The 19,957-nt window shown below is 36.7% G+C and overlaps 1 protein-coding gene across 2 annotated transcripts in view; it reads right to left on the bottom strand.

Moving 5' to 3' along the window:
• Positions 1-3,506: 3,506 nt before the first annotated feature.
• ITGB8 (integrin subunit beta 8) overlaps positions 3,507-19,957 on the bottom strand; it is a gene marked incomplete at its 5' end in the record, with an annotated part of 48,689 nt that continues 32,238 nt past the window's right edge. The window contains 7 exons of one of the 2 annotated variants that reach the window (XM_083868166.1): positions 3,507-3,585; positions 3,830-3,955; positions 11,211-11,374; positions 12,489-12,592; positions 14,125-14,350; positions 15,447-15,852; positions 18,829-18,963. In XM_083868166.1, the coding sequence (XP_083724292.1) occupies positions 3,532-3,585; positions 3,830-3,955; positions 11,211-11,374; positions 12,489-12,592; positions 14,125-14,350; positions 15,447-15,852; positions 18,829-18,963 (1,215 nt within the window). In that variant the 3' untranslated portion in view covers positions 3,507-3,531. Of the gene's footprint in view, positions 3,586-3,829; positions 3,956-10,292; positions 11,118-11,210; positions 11,375-12,488; positions 12,593-14,124; positions 14,351-15,446; positions 15,853-18,828; positions 18,964-19,957 lie in introns of those variants that run through there. The other variant, XM_083868167.1, reaches the window with a different exon arrangement.

Genomic DNA, 19,957 nt, shown 5'->3' with positions numbered 1-19,957 from the left:
CCATTCTGTTTGCTTGGTTGCCCATAGCTCCTGCATTCCAAGTGCTCTATTCTAAACCAGGGAAGCTATTCTTCATGCAGCAGTTCCAGACTTGGTGGCTGACCTTTTTCCTTTTCAATTTTTTTTTAAAGTAAACTAAATGGCACATACCTTTGAAAATCAAGGTTACTGATTTACCAAAGTAATTAGATGTAGGAAATTCCCCATGCTGAAAAATGACTTGAGGCTAGAGGACCTCATGGAAGTAATATACAGTTGGAATGTTCTTATACTTCCCATGGCAGCTTGTCTCCACTGCTGGAGACAGATGCACCATGCTAGATGCACTCCAAGTTTGAAATAAAACTGTCTCTTCTCATGGGGTACTGATACAAAAAGTAAGGACTCTTGTTGGAACATGGTTCTGGTGCTGTGAGAGCACTTGCTGCTTCCATATTGCTAAGGTAAGGAGGGCATAGCATCCATTCTTGTACCATATTCCTTGTGAATATGGTAAATTAAATCCTATTTTAATGATCTCTAGGGAGGCATCAGGAGGAAATAAAGTATCTAAAAATATCATTCCAAGGGGGATCTCAAAAATACTTGAAAAAATGAAGTTCTTCAAGAAAGTCTCTCACGTCATAACCCTTAGGATTAGCAAAATTTCGAGTATGTTATACTGCTGACTTCAGGGCAGATTTGTATAAATTGACTATACATTTTATATCCAATAAAACTTCAATGAGCCCAGGTGTTGTAATCACATAAAAATCACAATACTGTCCTCTTTGCCAAAGCTTGCTGAAGAATAGCAATTCCCTTATTTCACTAGTTCAAAGGACAATTGCAGACATTGCTGGCAAGCACTTGCATTGACCTAAGGAAGAAGCAGGAACCAAGCACTGACCAAGTTAGGCAATAAAATTTGGCAAGGTAAAATCCCTTGAATTCCATAGGAATTAGGGCACCAAATATATCAAATCACTTAAATAATAGCAATTAGACTTGGTAATACACTTTCCTTTGTGACATTTCGAGTGATGCTGACAGACATTTGTTAAATTTTCCTTCTTGACATAAAAAAAAAAGGAAAAGAAGGGAGAAAATGTAATTGAGTACAATAACACACTTGACAAAAAGCCAGGAGACAAGCAAAATTCTTGGTTAGTACAGGACATTACAGGAAATTTTGCATTGCATTATTTTCAGATAGTTTAAATCCAAAGTACTTTTTTTTTTTTTTTTTTTTTTTTTTTTTTTTTTTTTTTTTTGTGGATAAAAAGGAGAAAAATAGAAAATGTAGGAATACTCCTACACATATTTGCTAACAGAAATTCTTTGTGATGCTCTCTCTCTCAGGAGAGAACATCAGCTAAGACAATAAATAAAGCTTCTTATGTTTTGGATTACCAAACAAGTTCTCTAAAAGGTTGTGTTTTTTAAAAAAGAAGGAATATTACATATTACATTAACATTCCTAAATTGATATATATCTGATATCAAAGAAGATCTTACGGATTTGATATTTAAAGATGCTCAGCATGTTCACTTCTAACAGTCTTCAGCTGAACCACAAGGGCTCAGCAATTTCACAGAAGTGAACCTTGGACAAAATTGTTGAAACCAGAGTTTGTTTAGTTTTAGGTCTGGAAATTAATCTACTTGGTTTTCATTTTAGACAGCATGAAACACTTTCAGTCTGTCACACAATAATAAATCTTCCTTCCAGGAATGACATTTTTTGGATTTGCAAAATGATCTGACACATTATCTTTTCTTTCTTTGGGCCAAATGATTCTTTCTTTTTAAAAAAATCAAAGGCATGAAGAAAAAACTTCTGCTTTCAAAGGCATGAGATAAAAACTGGCTAAGGAAACATTCATTTATTATTTTTGACATTGTGATTGGGACCTATTTGTGGATCAAAATCCCTGAGTAAGGTGCTGTGTCTGTCTTATATGTTTTAGGTTTAGTATGCTGGGCAGTAGCCAAAAAGGATAAAAGCACAAAGAATAAATAAGGACACCAGGGAACACTTCAAGTCACAGTTTCAATGTGATAGCAGCCTAACCATTAACAGAAACAGGAATTTTAAAAGGAAGATCCTGCTATGCATAAGAAATTAGGGGAGGAATCCCATTTGAAGCATATAGACTGACAGGCTACTTAGCAATCAGAGATGGACTTCTTGATGCTGAGGAAAAGTTAATTAAGATGGAATATGCAGACAGACAGACACACACATAAACACACATACAAAGTTATACAGAAAGAAATATTTATAAATGAAAAAGATCGTCATCAGAATGGGGACATTAGAGGAGAAATGTGTCTCTGGGGTAAAAGCTTTCCTTATCAGCTGTTTCCTGATGAAGCCCTCTGATCCTGTGCCTGCAATTTTCAAAGACACAGGTAGAGGTCAATTTAGATATAGAGAGATGCACAAGAAGAAGAGAAAAGAAGCTGAGAAGGGCAGGAAGTGGTGTTTGTTTTTTTTTTTTTTTGTAGTTTTTTTGTTTTGTTTGTTTGTTTGTTTGTTTGTTTGTTTTTGGGTTTTTTTGGTTTTTTTTTTGTTTTTTCCCCTCCCCACAGGAGTCTAGGTGCAGCTGTAAAATGATTCAAGGAAAGAAGCCAACCATAAACATCCCTGAAGACAAGGACAATCTAGAGAACACCATGATTCAGTTGTATAAGTCTTTGAAATTCCTGCTTTGTCTAGAGCAGAGTAAAGCAAATTGTGTCTAAAAAAACCTGTGAAAAAACCCCTCCACTGCCATGTCTCCAGTCTCTTCAGCAGGCCACACATCCTACAGCCTCAGTGATGCTTTCAGAATGCCTGTGGTAAGGTTATGGTCAAAGCCCAAAAAGTCAGAAGGGAGTTTGTGAGAGAGGCTTCTCCTGTAACCAGTTCTGAGAGCAGAGGAACACCACTCAGAGACAGGTCCTGGGCTCTCCAGATTGCTCAGGCAAACAAGAGGCTTAGGATGAGGCTTAGAGCCCCAAAAAGGGGGACTTGGCAAGCTGCAGAGCTGAAAGAAACACAGCACATGTACTGATTTCAATAAGCATATGCAACATAACTTGGCATTATTATGCTTCTCTGGTTAATAATTTAGTTTTATCTGCTTGCATACACATAATCTTTATTAAACAGTAACTGTCCTTCATGAATCGTGCAGTTCAAGGCCAAGAAAATAATCAGAGACCATGCTATGTATGCTCTGTGCTGAGGAGATAGAATGGTTTGCAAAACGTAAGGAAAACACTGCTTTCTGCCACCCACCACAGTTTCCCTGGAATGAGGAACCAGATGATAATTTTGGGGCCGCTTGAGTACTAATAAATCAGACTGGCAACCTATGTCTTCTTTATATGAAACCCAACACAACTTGGACATCTCAAAGACTCCCAAGCAGAAGATGAGAAGCCAGAAGAACTGACAGCACCTGTGTTCAAATCACAGCTTCAGATCACTTGAGTTGCTGTAAAACTAGATTTTTATTTACTTTATATAAAAAGTAATAAAAGTATACATTAAAGTGCTTGGTTTTAAACCCAGGGTAGCAGGAATGCATTTCCAAGGTTCTTGTCTTTGTTGCAGACCTGAAAGCAAAAGAAAACTACTTGTCAGATTAACTCCTTACTAGTCAAAATTGTTAACTAGTCTGTTAACAAAGCTTTTATTCTTAATTCTAATCATCATCTTCTGGTTGTAATTAGACATATTCAGATACTCACTCAAACCAACTCTCCCTAATGCCATTCTCTCTGAATATTGGATCAAATTCTGCAGTTATCACAAAAGGAATCATGCAGGAAGAGAAATTCTGTAATTGCATACACCTACATGATTGGTGTCAAAAAAGTGGCTGAAATCAGGATGTCTTTCCTGCTCTGGCTTTAGAGGCTGTAATTTAGGTTTTTTTTCTCTTTGGAGAGTCTGGGCAGCAAGCCTTTTCCTTGGCAATGGCATCTGCAACAAAACAGCAGTTGTGTTACATTAGAGACACATTTTGGTCCTGTTCTATCCTGGCTGACAACTGTGTATATATGGGTAAAAATTGGCTAAATACAATGCCAGTATCAAAACCCATGTCATTACCTGGATATTTAAAGGTAAACAGGCATGAATTAGTTACTGAATTACAGAACATAGGAAAGAAGAGAGAAAGATTTTATACAGAGCACTTACCATAATTTCACAACATACAGGATATGCAACACCGTGTGGTGCCAGGATCACTGGCTATGGGAGACTTAAGTGTAAACAAAACCTCAGCTGCACAAGTACTGCCAAATGGCAAAATGGAGGCCTGTAGCTCTGGCTCAAGTTATACACTTGAATTCTACCTCTGAAATTCAGGTCTAGGTTTATGTTTACTGTGAGTAATGATAACATTAATTTTTTCTCAATAAAGAGCTTTGGAGGAACATGTGTATTTCTGTTCATAGGACTAGTTGCTTCTGCTTGCTCTGGGTGTCAGTGAAGGTTGATTATGGCACTTGTGGAAGGAAAATTCTCAGACATAGTCTCACGGTGCATATATTAAGATTATGTTCCTTGCTTTGATAAAAGAAGCAAAAAAGATTTACAGATTTTCCCTGTGATATTTACTTTTTTTTCCTTCCAGTTTTGACTTTTTCTTAGTGTTTCTTCTTTTATCATTAAGTCCTGTACACTAAGTTACATGATGATTGAGAACATATTGGTTGTCATTTGATTCTAGCCCTCTCACTCCTAAAGCAAAAGCAAAAACTGGATCATGTTAGCAGCATGGATGGGTAGTTTTACCAGGGATGTCTGGCAGGTGCTTTAGTGCCACAGATGTCTCTTACTGAAGCATCAAGGCAAATTTTAAATGTCCTTATATAGGGCATATCTGAAGTCCTTTTCAAGAGCAATTTTGTGCCACTGTGCAAAACCAGTGCTGTGACTGATTCTGCACAAGGACAGAATGTGTTACCTCCCTCACCAGTGACATGTTTTCACCAGTACTCGTGAAGTGACCCAAGTGTGCAGTGAGTGGCATTGATGAGGCATCTGCAGAGATTTACCCATTCCCAGAAATCCAGCTCCTCTGCCACCTGACAGAGGAAGGGAGAAGGGAGGCTATCACAACCACTTATCAATCTAGAGACTGTATTTACACAGGAGGTATCTTCTTATCTTCTACAAAGTACTAGCACCTCCTGGTGCATTCAGGTTTCAGATGGCTTGGGCAAGGTAAACCAGCTGCACCTCCAAACTGATAAATAGTGTTTTGTTTGTTCCTGTCCTCTCAAAGTCCATCCCGAATGTGCATCTACCCATCTGGCTACATCCCATAAACAAGATATTCTTTGTATTTTATCTCTCTGGACACAGTATTGTTCAATCTTAAAACAACCACAATAATATTCTTCCCTTTGCTGCTATTAGTGCACATCAGTAAATGTGCTTTATACTCTTAAAAGGAGGTGAATATCTTTTCCTAGTCACAGATATATATATATAATATTAAAAATATGAAAAATTCCATATGGATTAAATATTGATTTTATTTTTTAGAGAGCAAGTACAATGATGTTGCATTAAAATAATGCTATGTCATAGTTGTTACAGCTCTGATAAAAAAATAAACATCTCAATATGCTACAGTGTAACTCATTAATAAATATTACAATAGAAGTTAGTAGTCAACTGAAATTAATAAAACAGCTATAAAAGTATACTATTTTAAATAATAAAACATTCATTATATTTCCAGATGAACAAAAGTAGTGAAGTAGTGATTTAAAAGTATCTTTTAAAATGAGCAGTAAGAAGTTATCAAATTTAAAACCTCTTCCCTAACTAAATTCTCTATTCATAAAATCTAGAGACACATTATTTATCTCTCTATGTTTCTTTTTTACAAAAGGTAGTATATGTTAAATAGAAAGTTTAAAACTGTAGTATTATTAATAGCTGTCACACAATCCCTAAGTAAGACATTTTAAGCATTATTTTGAAGAAGTAGTAGGTAAGAGTGAAGATGTCGGCACAGTGAATTCATCCAACACTAATGCCTCTGCAAAAGACTTTCATTTTTCAACATCTCCCTTCAAAATATAACTGAAATAGCCCAAATACAACATAGGCATCAGGATGAAATGATAGAATTTGGACAGAAGTCATTATTTTAACAAATAACAGATATTTTCTTTTTTTTAATAGGTACCCTTTTTTTAAAGCAGGTTCAGAAAAGGAAATTCAGAACGGCATTTCTAAAGCTTAAGAATCTAGAAATTTTAGGTTTTTTCTTTCCCCCCTTGCCCCTTCTCCAGACGGGCCAACCATTCTGAGCTGGCTTGCTCTCAGTGAAACCTCACTGATGCGCCTTGCTATAAAGATGCATCCCCACTGATTAACTTTAACCTTTCCCCCCCACCCCCTCCATGAATTTCAATTCTCTGTAAGAGCCAACAGATACCTGTGTATCAGAGCAGTCTCAAGATCAGAATTAAAAATTAGTGTTTTTGTTAAGTATTGCTTCATTTCTGCTTTCCCCTCTGATGCAAAATGGTAGCCAGGACATTGTCACCATGCATCACTCACAGTCAGCTGGGGCAGAGTAGGAGTCACCCGGCACTGACTCAGCACAAGTGCCTCTGTGAGAAGTGCCCTTCACAGCTAGCTACTGCTTACATTCCTTAAGGCTGCCTGGTGGGAAAGCAATGGCCAGGTGCCCAAACGCTCCCCAAGAGATTTAATGGAGGTCTGCAGCACCCAGGTTTGCAGGCTGTCCCTTGCTGGGTTGTGTGCAGGCATTTTTGATGAGTAAAGATGCGAAAAGCTTGCAGCATTAGGGCTCAGACTGCACATCATGCAGTCCCAGTGTGGGGCCAAGTGCCTGCGATGCAAACCTAGGACACCAGTGCTGCCAAGCCAACCTAGCTTGAAGAGGTTTCCTGCCCTGACAAAAGGCAAAGTGAGATCTCAGAGCAGCATTTCTGCAGGGATGCTGTGGGAAGCCCCAGCACTGTCCCTCTTAAAGTTTCCACACAGGCAGCCGTGCCCTGGCATGTGTCTGCCCTGGGCATCACCAGACCCTATGTCTATTTTAGGATGGAGGTTTGCTTGAAGCTGTTTCACACATTTACTCCCATGGTTTGCAAAACATGCACACTAAGCAGGAAATAAGTATTATATATGATCAGACTGGGAAAATAATATTTTTCCACTGCAGTCAGACGAATGCTTTACATAGCAGGTTTTCATGACATCATAGAGAGGAAAAAATAAATACAATTGTAACTAATAGCTAAAATGTAAACTATGCCCATATGAACATCCTTCCTTTTTAAGGTTAATTTTTAACATCCTTGCAAATGTAAAGGAATTTCAGCTGGGCACAATGAAAATTCCTTGCATACCATGTGCACGTTTTCTGGATGAAACAGCTATTTTCCCACACACGTCTGCAGCAATCTTATTAGTGTATTCATGATGTTTGGAAATAACTATTTCATAGCATTTCTTCATTTTATAGTACTCAAAAAAATCTCAAGTGAAATACATACTTTTTAATTACCTAAACATGCAATTTCTGAAGTGTCAGGCAAGTTAACGAGTCGAAAGCTAAAAAAGGGGGCTAGAATTTGAAAACTATACACATGGATTTTAACAACAACAAATATGATGTGAAAAGTCATGCACATGCTCCATCAAATCTAAAAACAATCCCCCAACCAATGATGAGACACAGCAGTATCTGCTGGTATATTTTTGGATATAAGCATGCAGTAGGATTATTTGACTTCTTTGTAATTTTTTTTGAAGAACCTCAGTGTAAGAAGGGTTATTTGAGAACTTTGGAATGTTCCATTCTGAGGTTAGTTTTTTTTTCCCCTATTTTTATGAGCATCTTTGACGCACAATACATTGAAAACTAATATGAACTAATTCGTCTTTAATATCTCCCATATTAAACACTATAGGAAGCACAGTCCTGCAATCACTGAAGAAATTCCTTGTGAATTAAAGGCTGCTTTCTCATTTAAGGTCATGTGCTGAGGGAACACAGCTCCCTAAATAGTGAGGCTTTTGTTGAGCTATTCATCTCCTGCAGCAGCTCTTCTGAAAAACATGGTCAAAGGCAGAGGGAAACAAGTACCAAGCAAAGCCAGAGTTTCTCATGGATAGATTCCATCCCTAGAAACAAAGCCTCCTCCCAAGAATCCTGCTCTGTATAAGCTCCCCATGGGCCTTCTAAAAGCCTTGACCTGTCACATTAGCAGCAGCTTATTCTCTTTCACCAGCCTCTTCCACAATACAGCAAAACCATGAGGGAGATGCAAAAAAAAAAAAAAGCTTTTTTTCTTTCTTTCTTTTTTTTCCTTTCTTTTTTTCTTTTTTAAATTTATTTTTATATATTTTTTAATCTCAGGACAGCAAGCAGCTTACAGTGCAATTTGTCCTGTGAGCCTGCTCTATTTGACCAGAGCATTTTAAACATTCAGGCAGGTGTCTGATAAGGAAATACTGGCCGTGCCCCTTCACAGGCAGCACTCCAATGCCAAGTGCTACAGAAGAAAAGCAGTAGCAGTGTGATGTGTCTGGAAGATGGGTATTACAGCTGAAGTCTTTCTTCCACCAAGAACTCAGTTCCATTATCCCCTACCCACAAAACTGAACTCCCTCTGACAGTGAAAAGTAATTTCTACTGAAAAAAGATAGTTATCAGTTCAGTAAATGCTTTAGTACATGCTTTAAAGGCCATTATGGAGGGAAAATACATTATGAGGAATCTTTTTTTTTTTTTTTTAAGGGTTTATCACACTGTTTAAAGAACGTAATTAGCCTCTTTTTTATATACTTAGATATACTCCACTAAGCATATTTTTTTTGTTTAAGTGAAATAGACAACCAGAGATTGTTTCATACTCACAAATAGCAATGAATTGTGACAAGGGTAACAGCAGGTCAACCTTTATCAATCTTTTATCTTTATCCCACCAAAACCAATTGTTTGGAATCTTTTGATTTACACAGGAGAATAACAGTCTACATTTTAAAAGAAAATGATAAATTAAGGTGTACTTGATAGATTACAGAATCAATCTATAATTAAGGTTCTACAATTAAACTATCACTAAAGTCAGGGTTAGTGTAAAGAAACACTCTTTCTGTTAAATGAGACACTTTTACCTGTGCAGTAGAAAGCTCAGGACCTACTTTGGAGACTGCTTTAAAAACATTTAATATTCTAATTTACATGTTTTTTAAAAAACAATCCATAAGGTCTAGAGCTTTTATGACTAATGAAAGGCCCACTGTCTATATTATATTTCTCAATCCTCCTTGATCCATTAACCAAGAAACTTAACACTCATAAAACACTCATCATTTTTCTACATCCTGCCTTCTTTTCAATCCTCATAATCCTCAGGTTTCAGTGGGAATTTACAGAAGAAACACAGAATAGGAAATACAAGTAATTTCTAAAGACTGCACATAAGGAAGTCCTGCTTTGTTTCTGTAACTCTTATCTATGACAAATAGTGACAATATTTAGTATTGTAATAAATATTGTTAGAATGATACACTGTCTTCTGAGATGATTTTTCTTTTTGCCATCAAGGTTTTAGTGCATTACGGGTTGATCAGATTTTCATAGGGTTTCAGCAGCATAGAGTTAGTAAATCAGACTGATGCTTCCAATGAGCATATAACACTAACACGTCTTCTACCACTCTAGCTGGTTTCAGGGACAAAAAGGAAGATGCTTCTGCTTGACTTCATAGCTCACATTCTGCTCTCAGATAAGCATACATTGGTCCCACCATGTTTGGAAGAGTTTTGCCTGATTTCTAAAGGCAGAATCTGAGCCATATTTTTAAAGTCAATAATGTGTTCTCTTGAAAAAAAGACTCCTATTTTCCTCACTTTCTTCTAAATTGCAGGTTCTTTCTCCATCTCGCACTGAACACATTTCTCAGTGCACAGTCACAAAAAACTGAAGTGGTTACAAGAAAACTTAGAAAACCTAATCTCATCAACTAATTTAAACAGAGAAAAAGAGCACATGTAAAATCAGACTTATGCCTGACATCACACAAAAAGATCCAAGTCCTTATTTGGCAAAACACTGACATGTAGCTAGCAAACCAAACACAACTCTGGTGTAATTTATCTATTTGCAATGGAATTGATGCTGCTGACTCTAAAGGCATAGTCTGATAATCACTGCTGGCACTGATTATCAGTCTATGCTGTTGGATAGAACAACTCTCATTTTCTGTCACCACTCAGTTTCCAAACACCTTAAATTTTATATAAAGGGGGGTGGGGTGGGTGGGTTATAGTTAAACAAGTAAAAAAGCTAAAATTTTCTCTTTATCAGATATAAATTATCCTTAAGTGACATTGTCCATACAAAAAACCCTATATATATATAATTTACCTGTGTGTGCATGCATATGTGTGCGTATACACACACAGCATACACCCATACCAGGAACTAAAGACTCATTTAATCCCATCTTTTTTATGAGGAATAGATAAGAGGCATAAGCAGACAAATCAGTGGAATCTGTCAACTGAGAGAACTATAAAGGTACCATTTACTCTCTTTAAGAGCATTTTAATAGTTTCATCTCTTGCTATAATATACAGCAAAGTTAATACTTCAGTCACAGCTTTTGTCCATTCCCACAGAGCACATCAGTACTAGCTACCTATAGAGTGAGATCAGTGCTTCGTCAGACCAGTTTGTATCTACATTCTAGGCCATAACTAAATAAATTAAAATATGCTAAAGTGCTACATCAACACTAATGTTTCTGAACAGTAGTAACGCACATTTCTCTTTCAAAAAATTTTAAAAAATACAGCAGCTATAGTTCCAAACATAATCACATAATGTGAATATGTTTACATGTCACTTTGTTACAGTATTCAACAAAATGCACAACAAAAAAACATATGGCAACAGTCAATATTCCCACAGAGTACAAAAGGTAATTTTTTAAAAGTCGAGCATTTGCAGTCTTCAGAATTCACACTTGAATGTTTCGTTTAATCGCAACTTGCTGATGTCGATACTTATTTCTTCTGGTTTGTCTCGTCTGTATGTTACTGTTCTGGTACAAACTGTAGGCAAAAACATCTTATCCTTGAAGGAGAAGATACAATTTTTATCAGCAATTAGCTAACTTTTATATGCAAGAAAAAGATTACTGAAGATGATGGCTCTGAAATCAATTACCTTCTTTGTTGTAGATACTCTGTAATCAGATGAAGATTTAACTTTATTACTACTCCCCTGCAGAATTATCTGCCTGATGATAAGGACAACAAGCAACCCGATCAGAAAGGTAACTATAACGATTATGGAAAAGACTCTAAAGTAGTTTCGTCCAGAGAAACAATCTGCAATGAAAGGAAAAGACAGGGGTAAAGCCTAATGTATGGAACAGGCACATCCCTCTAACACAGGCATATCCACCAGTGCTTAGCAATGTTGCATAAATGTAATACAAACCCGATAAAAATTATGGGAAAATAAATTAAGGGAAATTAAGAGGAAAAGTTGCCATATGCAAGCTTTTAAAGTTGGGCGTATCAAGAAAGGCAATTCAGATCAAGATCCATTGTAGAAAAATAGTGAAACTGTTATACCTTTAATCTACAGAACTAAGACTCAGGCTTCATTGTATTGCCCACTGTAAATTCTCTGTAGACAAATGAGATTATAGCTGAAGTAGAGAGGATGAAATATTAGAGATGTTTGGGGAAGAGATAATTTAATCTTCACAAGACAACAGTGAAGATTACTGATAAAATTTGAAAGAAAATGTGTTTTATTGAATCCTTGTCCAGTGCTCTCCACACTGGTAGACTAACACAGTAAGCTTTCCTTAATACTAAAATTATGAAAAAGTATGCACAATTAGTTTCCTTATTTATGAACTGTAGTATAAAAAGATTTATATAAATGTTAAGTGACAAAAGATAACCATTTAACTGCATCTTTATTGTTGCATGGAGTGATTAAACTTTATGAGATTTTATTAAAAAAGATTTTATTCTTCCAAAGCCCTCATAACTGCAGTTTTTTATATTTGAAAGGAACTTTTAAACATTACTGAACTCAAGGTAAGCATTCCACTTCTTTCCTTTTTGTTTCTGGTAATGTCAAATAAAATAAGCATGTTCAAAGTAATAAAACATACAGATGCCATAACAAATTTTTATAAATATTTCTTTAAGCATTGCTCAGGCAGGATCCATCACTATTAGACATGACTCCTTGAGGAGCTGGGAAAACTGAACTTAGCAATGCTTGACAATCTTATTTCCTGTTATTATTTATCTTTGACTTTCCCATAAGCTCTGAATGATTTTTCTCTTTTTCGTGCTTTCTTTCTTTGTTATTGTAACAATGTGATATACTTCTGAAAGACATTCTAACACTGGCAAATTCAATTACTAACTGCATTAGATTTTAACCTCTTACTAGAATTACCTAGAAAATGCCACTTACCTGAAGTATTGTCAATATAATGCAGTAGGTAAGCGCATGAGCTTGTGCACTGGTCAAGTATTACGTGAGATGCATTGTTAGAATGATAGCACTGAACACAGTTCCTATAAAATAAAATGTATCATTAAAAACCTATGTCTTTCACTGCACTCTCCTTTAAGAGATTGTATCAACAGGCTGACGTATTGCTTGCACATAATGCTTTCCTGTTAGTAAAAACATTGCGACATATATTTATTTTCTTCTGAAATGTGATACCTCTCTCAGCATTTTATCCCTCTGATGCTTCTCAGAACCAACTAGTTAGAAGTTGCAAACTAAAACATGTCTTTGGCTTTGAGCCACGTTCATCCAATTCCTGCTCTGCTTTTTGTGATGTGAGTTCGTCACAGGGTGTAGCTGAGCTCCAGCTTTCTCCAGCTTTCAGCCTCCGGTTCCTTTCTAGTCTTTCCTTACCTATCGATCTCATTTGGATCCATGCTGGAACTAAAGGGTAGAGGTAGATAGAGGAAACAGCTTTGTCAATAATTTTTGGATGCTATGTTAAGGCAAAGCCAAGTAAGTCTGCACTGTTGGGTTGTTAAGAGAGAGAGAGCTACAAGTGGGAGGCAACGCTCTCAGTCTTCACTGTATAGCCCTGAAAGAGACAGATGTCACAAGAGAACTCTAAAAAAGCCCTAATTGGATTTTTAATGAAGATACACCATCTTCCAAATTCATTAAAGGCACACATTTCACAGTGACTTTGAACAAGTGTAAGCCAGAAAGATTAACTGCATTTTATCTAGTGAAATCTTAGCAGCAACCTTTCCAGATGTGGCCAAGCTCTCCAGCATTTTCACCAGATGAGCTATAATTTAAATAAATGCAAACAAACAATGATTGTGTTTTGAGCACAATGACCTTTCCAATGAAAGGCTGATCTTTCACCCTCTGCACCACATTGAGATGCAGAACATTACACATGTGACGAGAGGGTGCAGAAGAGCCATGCCCCAGGAAAGGGCTGCAGTTGCTCTCTATGTCAGGACCACACAGAGCACCACTGAGAGCCTGGACTAGCTTCTCTCCTCCTGGGCTTATGCATTTCAACCTCCACACTATCCCTTCCTTTACACGAGTAAGGAAAAATGCCATGCTTTAACACTAGCATGCAAAGCCTAAGTGTTTTAAAACTGAGCAATGAAGAAGGTTGTTCTCTAGGTAAGATCGGCTCTGCTCTGCTGATCAATGGCAGTGACAAGGCACAAGTGCTGCTCTAGTTCCACACTTCTTTCTTTCAGCTAAGAAGCACAAGGAGTGTGCAAAAACAAATGTGGAGAATATTACTGGACTTGATGCCATTCAAAAGTAGGATCTATTTTTTATTTTTAAAAATATAAATTCATGGTTTTATTTCCTACCCAGGAGATCTCACATGAAGAATGGTTAAAATAGATGCTGACACGCAATTCTCTTAATTGCCAGTGTGATTCCAATTACACAGAGAAGTATCAAGTATGAATTGTACCAATTTCCTACAATCTAAATAGCTAAGAAATATAGCATCTAGCCAAGCAAAAAAATTTCTTCATGTTTCATTCTTCATGTTCAACACTAGGGAGTGAAAAAGTCAAGTCTAGCATAAGAAACATACCAGTTTTCTTCACAGGCTTTGTTACAAGTAGGGCAATATTCACAGAAGCGGCCAAAGCTTCTTGGATCTGTGCATTCACACTTTCCACATACACATTTTCCTCTTCCACTGCAAATTTGGCCCTTTGAATTCAGGCAGTGCTTTGCTGATTGTGATGAGCACTCGCAACGATCACCTTCCCAGCCAGCAAAGCATTTGCATTTACCACCTTCACATTCACCATTACCTACAACACAGAGAGTCTGGAGTCATATGCTTCCATGAAAACATAGAAAATAATTTTTAGATGGATACATTTGCATTGCTTGTGCTTTATCTTAAACAGAGCAAATTCAGACCTGGAGTTTCTAATTAGTTTTTTAGTGTTAACAACTTGGGCTGAAGTTACTGGCATGATCAATACTGAAGGCTGCTGTTCACTGTTAAATTGAGCAAAAGTTGCTACTGTGATGTGACCCTAAAATATTTTACTAAAATTTTTCTCTTTTATATTGGATCAAAACAATGGAGATTAGGAATTACACAATGACCAGGAAAATAGTCTTCAGGCAAACTAAACAAACTTCTCTTTAGCAAGAAAACATTCCATTCAAATAAACAGCAATATTCAGTGGAAGAAGGAGTATAAAGTTCATGTGCACAGGCCAGATTCTTTCCTTCCTTTTAATTTTCCATTTCCTTTTCCCTGTTTTTTTTCCTTTTAATTTTTTTCTTTTTATTTCCTCTTCCCCAACATACAGTGTACTACAAAAAGAATAATAATTTCTAACAACTCTGTTTCACTTAGTGTTTCCTTTTGGAAGGAGGCATTGTCTACAGTGTTCATGTTTATTACTAGTATTTGAAATCAAGTGCCATTGTATCTCTCACAGGACTGATTTAGGGTGGTAGAAAATCAGAACCTCACCTAGAAGCTATGATCCCTTCCTAATCTCTCAGTACCTCATAATCCCATCAGACTGAAGTGTATCAACTAGTTTTCTGGAATAATGTTATTTTTTGTTTGAGAAATCAGTATTACTACTTATTAAGAATTTTGAGATTTAAATATTAAAATAGCTAAACTTAGGAAAAATATCAGTGTAACTCCTAGAAAATAGTGGTGAAATTTAGAAGACAGTGTGTATGTCTGTGGTGAACAGAGCCCAGGAGTGTGAATTCCAAACAGGATGTTCAGAACATCTCCCACACTAATTCTGCACAAACAACTCTTGACCTTGACAGCCTTATATCATTATTTTCAGCTGCATCATTTACAGTAGCCTCAGAAAACAAAACAAACCAAGAAAATACAGACATATTGCAGACATGCTGCAACTTACCAGAACATAAGGTTCCCTGGTGATATGGGCAGGAAAAATCATCCATTTCACAGTACTTGCCATACACCTTGCCTAGCTTGTTTTTGTAGCAGAAACATTTTCCATCTATGCAATTTCCTTGACCACTGCAGATGGGTTGGTCCTGATGTTGCCTGCACTTCCCTGAGGGAAGTGTGTCTCTGTTAGAGCTACAGTTACTGTCACCACACTGGGACTCTTCGCTGTCAGGAGAAGTTTCCTCAGCCCACACTCTTTTGTGCCCTGTGCTGTCTCCATACTGGCAGGCACAGCTTTGCTGCACATTGACAATGGCAGTTTCATTGAAACCAATAGGCTTAAGTATGGCATATTTTCTTCCTCCAGTTGTATGACATCCTTTCATTGTAACTGATACATTGAAAAGTACCTAAGAAGAAATAACATTATTAACATTATTTACCATTATTAACATTATTTACCATTATTAATGTTATTTATCATTATTACTATTATTTTCTTGCTTACATTTGCTTAAATTTTTCACCACATAAATAAAGCAGAATGTTATATTGTTTATGAATGTGTACTAGCTGATAAGAGCAAAATACACAGTGGTCACTTGTCAAATATGATATATTTGTAACATATTTGTAATATATATATATTGTAATATATTTGATAGGCATCACAAATACAGCATCACATACACAAATACAAATACAATAGAAGGTTGACAGAAGTCAACTTTTCAAGTTAAGAAAACATAGTTGCAAAAGATAAGTTTAATACAAATTAAATGGAAATAGAAATATCATCACCATCCTCCTGATACTATTGAATGTGTATATTCTGTTATATCACAGGAATACTCAGGTAAGAACTGGGACTAGATTGAGCAAAACAATACACAAACAGAAGCAAAGATACTCTTCATAAAAATAGTCTATAATTAATGTCCTGCTGCAGAACTGGTCATGCACATAGAAACCACACAGGTTTCTGGATGGCCCGGGCTATGCCTACTAAAATACAGAAATGGCTCACACGTTAGCAGTTACTTTTCCCAATTCTGTGGACCCAGTGCCTAGCTCCAGGCCATGTCATGGCCATCACCACCATCCTCTGGGTCTTCATCCCAGCAGTGCCCACTACAGCAGCAGCTCTCACGGCTTTTTGTAGTCCTGGCAGAGGACTAAGGATCATTTTGTTGTTAGGTGATTGCCAGAGTTTCCATCAGTCACCCCTAAAAGTTTTTGACTGCTCTGACATATGTGACACACTAGATATCAATCCTGTATTTCAGATTTTTTTTTTGGCTTTAGGTTTTTTTGACCAGTACCCTTCTGACAGGGTATTCTCTCTAAGGTTTTGAATTTTTTCAGCTTCCTGATGTAAAACAACTCTTTCTCATCTCCTCACGAAGAAAAAATGTAACCAGGAGGAAAAAGTGAGAAAGGAATGCAAGAGGAGCAAGTACCTTTAATTTTATTACCAAAAATAAAGATTTCCAAATAAAAAAGGAGAAACCCCAAGAAACTGATTACATATGAGGTAGAAACTAGCCACAAATACTAAGGCCATTCATCTCTCATCACTGTCTCTCCCTCCCGCTGTGCCCCCACACGAGAACAACCCAGCCCCTGGGGACAATGGTGGCTTTGTGGCGAGTGGGGCTGCGCCTGCCTACACGGACAACAGGAGAAGAATGCTGTGCAGAAACATGCACTTAATGTCTTATTGAGGGGGCACACAGGCTTTGTTTCACCCTTTGCTTTTCTTCTTCTCATTTTTCAAATGTGCCACTACACACATAACCCCTCAGTAGCCCACACTCTCCATGCATTGAGGTTTCTTCCCTTGGGTTGCAGGGTGAAAAGTGTGGCTATAGAGAAATTGATTCATACAGCAGGTGCGTATCACGCGGGGAGGACAGGCTGCAGCTAGGGAATGTGCTTTTGTTTCAGAGCCCTGCCAGAAAACATCATCTTCATGTACAAAACAGTACTGGAAGAATGGCAGGGAAATGGGAGGGAAGGGAAAATCATGTCGTGCATATGAGTTGTGAAATTTGATTCTGAACACAGCAGCAGATAGATTAAACCTATGGTGACTAAATAATTACAACACCATGACACTTGCTAATAGCCAAAGTTAGTTTTGCACCCTGAAGAGGCCACAGGATTCTTCCAGAATTTAATCCACTTTGTGTTTTAGTAAGAAAAGGAAGGAAGAAGGATTAGACAATGAAAGGAATGTGAGAATTAAGGAAAAGCATTTTTTCTGTAAACAAATACTGAAAGAAGGATTTACGGTTAAAATAAATTAATCTCTTAAGGATGGCTCATTTTCAACAGCCGTAGAGGTTTAGGACTGCAATCTGTTACAATCCACTGGCTTGGCTTTTTATTAAAAAGAAATAGATATAAATATTTTTCTTTTCATTAAACAGAACAAATTCCAGTCCTGTTTCTTATGACATGCCCAGGGAGCAACAGTGAAGAAAAGATGAGTTAAGAATAAAACCAGCAAATCTCCTGTAAACTGTAGAAGCTACAGTCAACAGCATGCAGAAAAAATTTAAAAGACTATAAAATAAATTCAAATTTACATTACAATTCACACATTTAATTCGTTTTGCTATTTCTACACATAGACACAAGCTATTTCTCACACTAGCTGAGACACATGTAGATGTCAAGCAGGAAAGAACTCCTTGACCCTGCTCTCTAGAAACACAGACCTCTTCCTGGCAAGCGAAAAGAATTACTCCAGCAGTCCAAGCAATTAAATAAATATATCAAGGCACAGAGGAGTTTTTCTGGGAAGAAAACCATGTTCTTTACATCAGCCAGATATCTTCCCCTGCATTGTCATGGTGCATGATGCTCTGTTTCATTAAGTAGGTGGCACCAATTCAAATAGGAATAAATTATTTTATTAATTTGATTTATAAAATAAACTGATTTTTTATTAACAATAACAACACTGATTGTGCAGGAAGACTACTAAAGCAAGAAGAGAGAAAGATGACATCTAGTACAGACACAAGGAACACAAATTCCAGTGATTTTTTTCCAATGGGTGATTATCTTTCAACCTCTTTACATACAGATTTCATTACAATGGATGTGGTGGTTGTGCCCAGTGGAGGACAAAGAAGGAAAGTTTTAATGGACGTTAGCTTTCAGGAAAAGCTTTGAGCCTTAGTTCCACAGGATTAGTGAGAATTAAAATAAGATTCGGCAAAAATAAACCCAGAGAATAATAGAGAGTCTGTGATCATTAATCACATAAATCCATTTTCAGTTTAAGTAAATCCCTAGAAGATTTCACACCATTGAAACCCAACCAAACAGAAAAATAAGTATTCCAGTTCCTTGAAGAATGAGAACTATCAACATACTTCTTTATTATATCCCACATTTTTACATCCTTCCATGCCAGTTCTTTTACTTCCATCAGGACAGATTGCAGTGATATTGAAATAAAGACCTTGAATCTGGTTGTCCACTTGAATTTTCACTTCAGAAATTAGTTTCTGTAACCAGAAAACAAGTTTTAATTGCATTGCATCTCAAAATATAATGTACATTAGTGACTAACACCAAGTATGGCTCCTATGTCTAACTAAAAATGAAGAAAGCTTGTCTGTGTGAATAAAGGAATGAATTAAAGCATTGTTTCCCATGTAGAGGCCCAATTACATTCCAAATATACACAACCAGTGAACTGGTAATTCTGATAAAGAGGATTAGGTTCTCCAGATAAAAATGTTTTCAGCTTTGCTAACATGGTTTTGAGACTGCATTTTTCACAATTCAAAAATCTATTCCAACAACTATGCACAACAAAAACTGCTCATTGTTTAAGTCTACACTGCCTTTTAGCCACACACCTAAAATACAACAGGAAACAAACACACAACCACTGTTATCCAGCAAAAAAGTTTCCTAATTGACTTGATACTTTAAAAACTTGTGATATTTTGCATCTGTATTAAAAAAGTTTTCTCTGAACAAACCTTAAGGTGACCTAAAGGCTACTGAGATTATTCTTACTGATTTTTTTGGGTCAGCTAGGACTTTATAAGCCAGCAATTGGTCGATCCCATTAGGGCATTTTGCAATAAAAAATAATGAAAAAGCAACTACTTTGTAACTTGTATTTACTACATGACCTAAAATTCTGCTTCCTTCAAGGAAGAAACACTGCTCCTTGACCATTTAAAATTTTATTAAATCACTGTACAAACTTACGAGCCAAAACTTGCACAGAGGGATTTTTAAAATTCCTGCCATATTACTATTAAAAAATGAGTTTAGTGGGATATTTTTTACTGCTACAAATGGAAATGCAATTATATGAATGTTAACACATGTTTATCTTAGTAACTTTTTGAAATTAGTGACTCATCTTTGGCTTTTTAGCCAGGGATTTTCAGCCAGGGTTTTCCATAGCTAAGCCTAAGGTTTCCCTGCCTGGAACAAGAGTACAAGAGGCCCACTGTCATTGAATATCAACACAAAATGTAT

This window comes from Zosterops lateralis (genome assembly GCF_965231275.1).
Source record: "Zosterops lateralis genome assembly, chromosome: 1".
NCBI lineage: Eukaryota > Metazoa > Chordata > Aves > Passeriformes > Zosteropidae > Zosterops > Zosterops lateralis.
This window is presented reverse-complemented; position numbering and strand designations above follow the sequence as displayed.